General features: G+C 39.1%; 1 protein-coding gene across 1 annotated transcript in view; it reads right to left on the minus strand.

Annotated features, from left to right (window-relative positions):
- Positions 1–12,385, minus strand: part of pnp6 (purine nucleoside phosphorylase 6) — an 85,827-nt gene that overhangs the window by 14,036 nt on the left and 59,406 nt on the right. Inside the window, exon 3 of the mRNA XM_028809604.2 lies at positions 4,954–5,057. Within this exon, the coding sequence (XP_028665437.1) occupies positions 4,954–5,057 (104 nt within the window). The remainder of the gene's footprint in view (positions 1–4,953; positions 5,058–12,385) is intronic.

Genomic DNA, 12,385 nt, shown 5'->3' on the forward strand with positions numbered 1-12,385 from the left:
CACATTCTGGGTATAGGTTCTGCTCAAGATCGTTCTTAGTAGTCACAATGCATGTACAGTGCCAATAAAAGTATTTTCCCCATGGAAGTTTCCCCAGTTTATTGCTAAATTAGGTTCAGTGACACAGATCAACAGAAAAAAAAGACTTTAATGTGAAAGTGAAAGCAGATCTCAACTAAGTGATCTAAATCAATTGCAAACATGAAACACAAAATAACTGATTACAACATCACTGCACTAGTAGGACATACCTAAGTCCTCACTAGTGAAGACAACTGGTTTTCAAAGTCGCAGAATTTGTTTAATGGAGATCACTATTTCTGGGGTTTAAACTGGTCATGGTAGCTAACTAAAAAGATTACAATATGACTGCACTAGTAGGACACACCTAAGTCCTCACTAGTGAAGACAACTGGTTTTCAAAGTCGCAGAATTTGTTTAATGGAGATCACTATTTCTGGGGTTTAAACTGGTCATGGTAGCTAACTAAAAAGATTACAATATGCAAGCTTTCCTGGCAACTCAGGCCCCTAATTCAGGCAAGATGTAATACAGTGACTGGAATTCTCTGTGTTTATATAAACAACAGGACAGATACAGCACTGGAAAATCTTTAAGTGAGACATCTTAGATGTAAAAAATTAATAGACCTCTCCAGGCTAAGATTCATTTAGCAAGATAGGAGAACAATGTATGGTCAAGATCTTTGGATAAGATAACTGTCCAATAAAGTCTTTTGAAGTTTCTGAGGAGTTTTTCCATACAATGTGGGTCTGTAGTCAGGCTGTCTGTGTCAGTCCGAGAGATGCAGACAATCCTCATATCTGGCCATAAAACTCTTGTCTCTATTCAAACCATGTTATAATGTGTTATATTTTAGCATGAGTTTAATTTCCCGTTCTTTTCTCTCTTGCCGTGTTCTGAAGTTGCCAATAAGCGCTGTGACTTTGAAGTCTCTCTCACAGTGTCCATGGCTGTTGAAGCGGGCTGCTACAGGAACATCCCTACTGCTATGCTTGATGTAGAACCTGTGTAAATTCATTCTCTGGCGGAGTGTTTGTCCAGTTTCTCCCACATAGAGTGCAGTGTCACTCTACCATCAATGCACTCCACTGCATTTAATAGTTAAATGAGGTTCGGTCCTCTGCCTGGTCAAGAACCAACCCATCCATATATGTTGTTAATTTGCTTAATCCAAGTTGTTAGTGGGTTCAAAGCAGGAATCAACAAGAACCAAGAGCATCTTAAAAGCCCTCCCTCAAAAGTGGGACAGGAAAAAGGTACAGTACAGACGAGACGTGGTCAGAGTGATTTGACGTAGTTTTGGTAGAAATGTGTGGTTTTTCTTGTATTTATTGTGCTGGGTGTGTATTCCCAATCTTACTTTCATAGTTTTACTTGTGGTATTCCTGGCATAGGTGGAGTGACTAAGCCCAGAACCTACTGCATGGTTTAATGTAGGGTATTCAGCTTTCTTAGAGAGACACTTTGCTTTATTGCTTTGTTCTTGTTTGTGAAAACTTTTGTAGTTCGAAGCTACTTACACTATGTTTAGATTGTGTTGGGTAGAAAATAATTCAAGGTTTGTGAGTTAGGATGAACACAGTTATTGGTGACAGCCATTATTTCCATATGGTATTTGGATAAATTTGTTTTGCTTGTGTGCTCGTGCTGTTTAACTTGCAGTGCCACAGTCTGACGTAAGTGGGTTGTCATGAACAGCCCAAGTAGTGATGAAAGAATCCATCATTTAAAAAAAAAAATGACTGCAGACTAAAGGAGCTTCTAACATGTAATTGTGGCTCAGAGTTGAAGTGCTTGTAGTCATTAATACAGATGTAGATAACCAAGACATCACGGTAATAAACAACTCCAAAGCAAAACGTCAAGGATGTGGTGTACAAAGCCTGTTTTTGACAACAGCCTAGAATATTTCAGTTACTTGAAATTTTACTTCTTAGCATATTTCACTTGTTTACAACTTAAAAGTGATATTGTGGTTAGGGAACACTTTCTATGCTTGTTGTTTAGAATTTGTGAGTGCTCTGCGTTACCAGCCAAAATGTGGCCATACAGCCATACCACATGCACTCCAGAGCAGATCATCCACCTGAAGCTAATAATGTTCTGGTCTGTCCAGTACAACCAGGAAAAGCTTGGGTTGCTGCTGGTAGAGGCATTGCAGAAGGAGGCATTTACCCTGTGGTCTGTGTGTAGATCTCAATGCCCCAGTGCAGTGTCGGGGACAGTGTGCCGTAAAAATGGCATAAAAATGGCTGCTGTCACATCACCCAGGTGAATGTTGCAAATTGGTGGTGGTTGAAGTGGCTCCTCACTCACTATGAAAGTGCTTTGAATAGTGAGAAAAGCGCTATATAATATAAAGAATTATTTATGTCATAATAGACTGGAAGCCATCTCATGTTGAAAAATCCCTCTTTTTGAAATTATGCTCTGTAGTTTTTGTTTATGGTAGTGCTGGAGAATTATGACGTGTTGCATGTTGGTCAGACATGGAAGTTAGAATTTCACTCTACTTTATAATGTGATACAACTACTACTACTACTACTACTACTATAAAATTACAAGCAAATGTAAGATTTAAACATAGACAGCCACACAATACTCTGCTGAAGAGTAGCAGGAGTCCCTAAGAGTTGCAAGGGTCCCAGCACATACCATAGCCACTACACATAGTGGTATGACATACAGGTTAAGGCTTTGGACTTCAAACCCTAAAGCTGTGGGTTCAAATGCCACTAGTGACACTTGTGTGACCATGAGGAAGTCACTTGCCTGTGCTCCAGTGGGGAAGAAAACAAAAGAAATGTAACCAATGATCACTCAAATGTTGGAGGATGTCTTGGATAAAAGTATCAGCCAGATAAGTAAGTAAGTAAGTAACATAGGCAGCCCAGCTATGAGTGGACCATTGTTAATCTATCTATCTGAAAGCTAATTAGAAAGAGCTAAAGAAACTGTCACTTTATTGTTTAATTATTTCAGTCTAGCTATCTGATCAAATGCTAGTCAGAGAGAGCCTTGTGAATCTCTGTCTGTCTCTCTACTTATTGACAGGTTGACTGATTACAGAATCTATCTATCTATCTATCTATCTATCTATCTATCTATCTATCTATCTATCTATCTATCTATCTATCTGTCTGTCTGTCTGTCTGTCTGTCTGTCTGTCTGTCTGTCTGTCTGTCTGTCTGTCTGTCTGTCTGTCTGTCTGTCTGTCTGTCTGTCTGTCTGTCTGTCCAGCCATCTATCTGACCAAGAAGCAGGAAGCGACAACTATCCATTTTGATACAGCTATCTACCCAAATGTCATTTGTGCACAGTTGTAGAAATCCATCTGTTCCTAATTAACTAATTTAATTCTCTCTATCCAACCAAATTCTGAATATAGATTTCTTTCTTTCTTTCTTTCTTTCTTTCTTTCTTTCTTTCTTTCTTTCTTTTTTTCTTTGTGTTTATTTACTCCAAACACACTTGCTATCTTTAATCAACAGGTCTCCTGGTGCCTGCTCTGTTACATGTAGGTGGTATAAAGCAATAAAGTCTCAAATTACCAACAGGTGAGGCCAGATGGAACTTTAATTTACATATTAGTTGAAGGCAGATAATGTCATCTGTCTGCAGGGACTTGTTCTGCAGGGGCTCTTTTCAGCAAAATGCAGAACGCAAAGACCAGTGCCACAAACTTAATTAAACTTCAGCTGGCACAGGTTCACTTGATATAATGATGTTGCCGTCTAGACTTGACCACATTTAAAGACAGCATGTGGTGGTATATAGCAGGCTGCATGAGAATATGTCCTAAAATTCTCTGGAGACAACTAAATTATGTGACAAGTAAAAGCATCACAGCCACGCTGACAGAGCACCTTCAGTTTACAAGGTAAAATGTGCACCTCAATAATTAATGCAGAATCATTCAAAAATGGATAGTTGTTTTCTTCTTTGACTGGCAATCTGCACAGCTTGATTTGCTGAATCAGAAGACTGAATTGGGAACATTTTCCTTTCCAGTGGTGATTTCTTTGAGGGGCTATGGTGAATGCTTTATTTAAAGGGTAACAAACACAGTGATGGGACTTAGTACTCTGTAAGTCAAAGACTGAGCACAAATTTGGCTTGGAGGCTTCTGGGGACTGTAAAGCCTGCTTGAAAAGGGCAGCAGCCCAACTCACGGTCATGCAGGGAGCCATGGTTTATTACTCTTGAACTACTCTGCCTCACTGGTGGTTTTGAATGAGCCTTGCAGACTTTTGAAAAACTAAAAAAAAAGCAGACTACACAGAATATATAGGGTGGTCCAGATCTAATTATGCAACTTTTAATGCAATGCAGGAAAACAATGCAAGACAAAAGAATTGTTCGAAATATCTTGTAATAAACGAAAATGGACTTACATTGAATTAATTCACTGATTTTCCATGTAATGTCCCACTTGTCCTCCATTCAGTTGTGAATTCTCTATGTAATAAACTTAATAAGTTATAATGTAATCAAAATTGCATAATTAGATCTTGACCACCCTGTACAGTAGCCAGGACAGCAGGTCAGTCATTAGAAAGGCTCCTCAATAACTCCCTGTGCTGCATCAGTGAAGAATACCTGAACATTATATACACAATACCAGTAATAACAACTTTATTGTATTTAGGAAAGATAATAAGTAAATGAAAAAGCAGTTGTAATCATAAAAAAGAGAAGAACAGTAGATTACCAACAGATGACTCAACTAAAGTAGTGGGTCCTCATTTATTGTAAAAAAGGAACTGCTCACTTGACAAGCATCACTTGACATCTCTGCCTGCCATGACGACAAAAAGCACTGCAGGGACAACACTGCACATGTGGCCTTTAACAAGAACTTTACTGTGACACTAATAAACAAGATAGTCAGAGGAAACCCCAACTAAAGGAACAAAGAGCAGATGTACCTTAGACATGGGATAGCCCTCGTAAAAGTGGAACCTGCCTTGCATGCAGACACACTGCTTTCCACTGAGCTTCCCAAACACCAGTCTTCCTTCATGTCCAGGCACTAAAAAAAGGGACAAAGAAAAGGAAAATGGTGATGAAATAGGAAGAGTCTTGAAACACCCATCTCCATGTCAGCCACTGTCTGGCATAAGAGACTGAATATCATATGAATATGGTGTTAACTTTTCATTCCTCTAACCAGTGTTAAAATGGCTATTTATATGCATGGTGTGAGATGGTAATATAAAATATTGCAATAATTTTAAATTGTACGTGTTTTAATGTAATTTAATACCATATTACTGAATAGTATGACACAGTCTAGGACTATCTGAAAATAAACCTGATCCACTTCTCTAGTCCTCATTCGTCACTGGTCACACTTTCACCCGCTGCAGGATTTGCACATGTATCACATTTCACTTCAGTTGTTGAATGTTCTTTGCAGACAAAGTCATTGCAAGATGAACATCTTATCGTTGTCATACATATGTAAGTACCCGCTCGGTGTACCAAATACACCATATGGAACTTGCAACTGTGCATCCACTCATAAAACAAGCTGTGGGCACACTGGAAAGAAGCCATTGTGGTACTGTGAATCAAGCTAAGGATAGATGGTAGATGCTGCCAGTAGATTCAAGTAAAAGGGCGTTGGACAAAAAGAACGCCAATTCTTCAAAACTTTTAAGGAACATTGAAATATCTTCGTAGTACATGTTTAATTATTCTATCCATCTATCCTTCCAGTGTCGCGTCAGCACCAGCAATAATACAGCGCAAGGCAGGAACTATCCGTGAACTAGCTAGCGCTGCGGCACCGTGTCCTCACATGTTTAATTATTAACAATACAGATTATTTAAATTAAGTTAAAGTTTTATCTGTATATTATAAGCAACATATTTTGAAGCATTTCATCTTAAAAATGATATCGCCATCATACATGCTTTATAAAGTGGCGCAGGTTGTGCAATATTATAACTGTAGTGCAAGTTTACAGTGGGGTAATTATACTTATAAGTACAAATAGTTCTACAAGGAGCACTTGATTGAGTACGTTTATAGTTCTTGGGATGAAACTGTTTCTGAAACGCGAGATTCCTGGTGTGGCGGAAGTGCTGCCCTTTGCCCCAGAAGCACTCCGGGCGTCCCTGGCAGGTTCCTCCGCCGAGTGTGGCGGAAGTAACTATTTATGAGTCCTACGAGGCTTGAGGAGCCCCCTGGCGGTGGCCATGGGTCCCAACAGGCCAGAAGCTCTTTGTTCTTCTCCCGTGGTCCTCTGCTGCTCCAGGGCAGTGGCCCCCTCGTGGCCCAGAAGCTATTCCTGCCACCTTTTAGGCATCCCAGCCAGGTAATGACCCCGGAAATCTGCCACAACACATAAAATAGATATGTGATTAACAAAAAAATAGAGTCACTTTTTATGAGTCACATGACTGTTCCATTTCTGAAGACTCCATGTCATAATTCTGCCACACTGAGTCCTGAAAACAAAGAACAGTGCAGAGTTACTGCGTCAGTGACATCTGTACGCCAAGGGTCTTTTTGAAGATCTCAAGCTGTGGACTGAATATTTCCAGATTATTACTTTTTAACTCTGCTGTACACTCTACAGTGCATCAGAATTCCCAAAAATCACAACCATGTGTCGTATTGTCCAATGTTTAACTACTTAACATAAAATTCAACTCTGAAGTTATCAATATCTTGAAAAGCAAACCTTAAACCTACCACCAACCATCCCACTTTAAAACCGTAGATATGTGCAGCACACTGTAACTCAGCAAGGTGTCTGGTGTCACTTTTCCTTGGGGAACCTGATAGACATATATCCTTGAGGGCCAGCACACCTCTTGATTCATTCATTCTATCAATTTTGATTCTATATAGTGCCTTACTTGGTGGCCATTGTTAAGAAATCACTTTACTCTTTAGAAATCACTTTAGCAATTCACAGGAGGGCCTATTAATAGTTTTGGACTGCAATGTCTTCTGCAAACAAAACCAAATTACCAGAAAAATCTGATACCTTGGGGAGGTCTTTCCCATACACTGAAAAAAAAATCAAAAATCAAAAAACAAGTCACAGAAAGGTTCATTTCCTCAGTGGAAATGGTCCCAGTGGATGCTTTTAGCTTTTTCTTCCATTTAACTATAAAGAAATTAGCAAAGTAGCCATTTTCAGTAAGAAATGTGAAAGGGCACACATTGCACTGTCTGTAATGATGTCACCAGGGAGCCATAAATACCTAAAGGCTGTCCTTGACAGGCAGGCAGGCTGACTGGTCATTTAGTTGTGTGCTACAAACAACCAGAAAACATGCTTTTTTATTTAAAGGGAGGGAAAACATTAGATTTGATGGCATAATCCGCACATTAGTTCAAAATATTTCTAGAGTTTAGAAATGGCAAAAACAATGGGGTAGAGAGGGCAGCATTGGGAGGCCCCAGGTTCAATTGTAGCTTGCATTGTGAGGAATCATTAAAAAAAATAAGATTCCTTCACCATTGATGCTCTCTAAAAGTAATTTTACATCTCATCTATAGAAAGTATAGAAAATGAGGTGCTTTGTCCTGAAATTGCACTTGTTGTTGCAGTTTAATGTCATCAAATACAGTAAAAACACAAATCTTCAGCTGTTATGGCCACTTGGACCTTCTGCCTGATTAAAGTGCACACCCCCATTAAATTACCCAGATTTCCCCTTAAAATGCAATGTATTTAATTCAGTTTCTATAAACTTCAAATGTTGAACGTCAAAATATGGATGGCTACCTTTGGAGCAGAGCTTTCGTTCTCCTAGCGATCATCCTGTACCTCTAAAGCAGAATGTGGACATTCTAAAATAAATGTTAACTTAAAGTCCTCCAGCACAAAACTTATCACAATATGGCACACCAAACCCAAGTGTCCAATGGTCAATGAGTTGAGCCGCCAAAGGAACGGTTGGTAATGAGAAGAGAGGTGTGCTGTGTAGGACACTCTGGCAATACCCATTTTGCCATAAATTGGCTCATAAGAAATGCCCAACACTCTTAATTACAGCAGGAGTGTCAGTTCTCTCTTTTCTGTATTATTTTCTGTAGACATTTGCCAAATTCCGAAATTATATTCAAAAATTGTATAGATCTCTTCATATTTCTGGCATCCTGGCAAGAAGATGAAACAGAGATACACTTAAAGCTATTCATGGAACACAGAACATAATACTACCCTTTCCTTGAAAATGAGAAATGAGGGAAGTGAGCAATGTAAGATAGGAAAAAATAAGGGGAATAAGCAATATAACAGGAAAAAAGTGTATGACTAGATGCTAGTGAGTATTATTGTTATGAATGGACTGGGCGATGCCAAGGTTGACACCAGAAGATCAAAGAAAACTGATCATCAGAACCAAAATACAAACTGAAAGAATAGTAGTCAAGAAAGAATTGCAGAGCTTAATAATAATGTCAGAAAGAAAGTCACAGGAATCACTAAGTTCTTATCCAATCTCTGACAGAGAACAAAGTCTCTTTATACCATCTCACAACAGGATATCATCAGTTGCACACCTACCCAAAGGATCATGGGAAACTGCCATGGCATAGACACATGCTAAACTTTCAAAAATAGTGATATCCATTTATGAAACAAAGCAGCATCAAAACCGATTGTAAGAGCCAATTTTAGAAAGTTAAAGTTTTGAGTTAAATTCATGTTATTCAAATGGTTGCTTAATTTGAATAGAATATAATTTCTTCCATAGTCGTAGACAATGGTATGGTCTTTTCCCCCTATAAGTTAGTAAGAAATAGAACCTTCTTGCTATAACTGAGAAACAGTGTGATATTAGTAGTTGTTGTGTTTAGAACAGGTCCCAGTAAGCAGGCACTTGAAAGACCCATTTTAACTTAGAAATGGGATATGCATACAGGTTTCTGACCCCTTTGAAATGGTTCAGAAACGTTTTGAAATGGTTTAGAAATGATAAGTAAATAGTAATGATTTAAGATGTAACAAGATTAAGCTTAGAACTGAACTTTTCTTAATATAAATTTTTTCCCTTTTTTGCTATTTTAATTTTCTTTTTTGTGTGAACTGTTTTACTTTGAAACTTAACTAAACTTTTAAAAACTAAGATATTTTGTCTGTGGAATCATTTCTGCGCGTCAGGCCTTTGTTGAATCCCATTTTTTAAGTTAGAGCTGCTGAACTTCGGTAACTTTGGAAAAATGCAGCTACACCGATGGAAAAAAATTACTAACTTTTAAATAAGGTAGTCAATCTAAAAACTAATAGCAGAATAAGTTTCATTCAGATAAAAGAAAAAAAACCAACATAGTTTACATTTCAACTATAAAATAAAAATCTAGCAAAAATAAAGAAGTTTGCATATCATAACAAAAAGCCATTAGAGTTTAATGACAAAAAATATGTGGATGACCAACGAAAGAGGAAGAATAAGTAACTAACGAATGAAACAGGGACAAGTAGAGTGGCCAGTGTAAAAGTGAAGAATATAGTGATTGGTCAATGAAAAAATGTAAATAGTGACCAATATAAGCAATGTAACGTGTAACAAAAGGCGTTATATAGGCGCCTGACCCAACACAGAAGGACACAGAGGCACATATAAAACCAATACAGACTTTTTATTTTCTTCACCCGTGGGCGCACGTCTTCCCCGTGACCCACATGCAATACACAGTCCAAAAAGCACTCTTCCAACACAACACAACACAACAATCCTTTCTCCCTTTTACCACCACTCCTCCTCAAGCGTAGTCCTCCTCCTCCCAACCCTGGCTCCTTGAGTGGTGGTAGCTGGCCCTTTTTATAGCCCACCCGGAAGTGTTCCAGGTGCTTGACCACCTGGTCCTAATTGCACTTCCGGGTGGGGCTGAAGATTCGTCCAACCAGGCTGTTGAAACCAGACAGCCCCCCTAGCGGCCACCCCGAGCCCCAACCAGGCTGTGGAGGACTCCATCTCCCATGGAGCCCTGCGGGAGGTTGGGGAATCACCGTCGGCCAGGGAGGCTGCCACCAAGCATCCCGGGGGAGGTACTGAGCTGCCCATGGCTGCTTCCCCAGAACATTAGCAGCAGGGGCGTCCCGGCCGGGCATGGGACCCGGCCGTTCGCCACACATGAAACAGACTTGCTAATGTAGCTTGTGTTATGGTTCAGACCCCAAAACTCTAAAAACCTTTGCATAGTTCAAGTATATCTCAAGATCTGATTTAGGCCTAAAAAAAATTAAAAAAGGAGAGGGGAACTTTTTAAACCACTCTTTCAGAGAGAAAAAATCTATAGTTTATTAAATAAGAAATGCTCAGAAAGGCAAAAGAGTCCAAAAGTAACAATGTAAGGAATCGTATTCAAACACATTTCCAAAGTAGACAAAACTATAAAATAAGGAACCTCAAAAGCAAATACCAAAAGCCAGAGAGATCAAAACAAAAAGGTGAAAAGACCAACAGACTTAAATTCTAGGAAAAAAAAATATGAAAGGGGAAACAACACATGCAGGAATGCTAAAAATAAGGCCAGAAGTTGGATTAAAGCGGCTCCTTAGGACACACCTAAAGGCCCTACTAGTGGAAAAAGGGATCGGCAGTAGAGTTACAAAAAAATGCAAAAATCATTAACAAATACAGAAAAAAATACAAATTGTAGAAAAAGGAAACATATAACAAAAAAGGCACAATCTTAGTAAAAAGTAAAGTAAGACTAGTAGCTAATATAATGGAAAGCACCTAGTGCTGCTGCTTTGCAGTAAGGAGATTGTGGGTTCGCTTCCCGGGTCCTCCCTGTGCGGAGAGTGCTTTAAGTAGTGAGAAAAGTGCTATATAAATGTAAAGAATTATTATTATTATTATCATATGTGCAATCATTCTGCCTTAAGGCTCTAAGAGGACCAGGAGATGATATGTAGTTTATTTCAGAAATCTTGTAATGTTGTTACCAAAGTCAAATCGTCACTCAAAGTTAAAAAATCAGAAGTGGTCTCCCCTAGACTTTCTTGTATACTCAGATACGGTGTTGGATATTTAAGGAGTAAACTGCAAGACAATGTTTATTTTTTTATATTATGTACATTAAAGAACCATCAACAACAAATCAAATCAAATTAATAATATATTGAACAATTATTATAAAAGCAAAGTTGAATAAATTGCACTCTGTAGCTGCATGAATAAAAAAGTACCACTTCCGGTTGACAGAAAAAGCTCAAAACTTAATGGAAATCTATGTTTTCTACCTATTACTTGTATGCAAAATTTGGTTGACCTAAGTGAAAGCATACTCAAGTTAAAGTGCTTACATACACACACGCACACACACAGACAGACACACAGACGTAATTCCAAAAATGGTATTTTTGGACTCAGGAAGATCTAAAATGTCAAGATTCATCAAAATCTCGAGGTCTAATATTTGGTCTATTACACTACTTTCCCTATACTTTGTATACAAGAAAGTAAAAAGAAAGCTATTAGATTGAATAACCAGAATAAACATTAAATATTAATCCTTTAGTATATATTCAATCTGTTGTGTAGGTATGGCATCACGTTGATTATGTCAGATCCAGCATGTCCATAAACAAATGCCCAGGCAACCAGGAGCAGCATCCCACCTGTGGGACTGATAACATAGTGGTACCCAGGAGGGAACAAAATGGTGTCACTGTCTTGCAAAATTAATAACAAACAAATATCCATATTACTAACCGAGAATGCTAAACCGGATGGACGCAGGGACATCCAGCCATGGGCCGTAGCCGCAAAAAGACGTACTGCGCAGGCGCCCCAAGAAATGAGGGGCCGCGAGAGGCGGACAAGACCACAGAAAAAAGGAGTCAAAGAAATGAGGCGCCGCGAGCACAGAAAAAAGGAAAAGGCACAGAAAAAAGTAGTCAAACGCAGGCGCCGCACGAAACCCATTGCACACGAAACTAGCACACAAAAAAAAAGAAGACGCTCGCGCACAACAGCAAGGCAAACCACAGGCACCGGACGGGACACACACCAAGAGGGGGATTCAACAAGCCCCTGGAACACAAAAAAAAAGAACACAAAACCACCCCACACACCCTACAAGCAACGGACGGGACACACACAAAGAGGGGGATTCAACAAGCCCCTGGAACACAAAAAGAAAGAAGACGCCCCCCCCCCCACATATCAATAAGAAGTGACACCCAAAGCCACATTTCTAAAGGAAACGTCCATATTAAACATACGTCATCTCAACACCTTCACACTAGGCAGCATAGGTATCAGCATAGGTGGATCTCCTTACAATAAAGCACTATTAACCGTTCAACTGCAGAAAAGGCTACATATTAACAGTGAGTGCGATCCTCCTTATTACTTATCCATATTTCGCATGCTGAGGAACAA

This window comes from Erpetoichthys calabaricus, chromosome 9, assembly GCF_900747795.2.
Source record: "Erpetoichthys calabaricus chromosome 9, fErpCal1.3, whole genome shotgun sequence".
Lineage (NCBI taxonomy): Eukaryota > Metazoa > Chordata > Cladistia > Polypteriformes > Polypteridae > Erpetoichthys > Erpetoichthys calabaricus.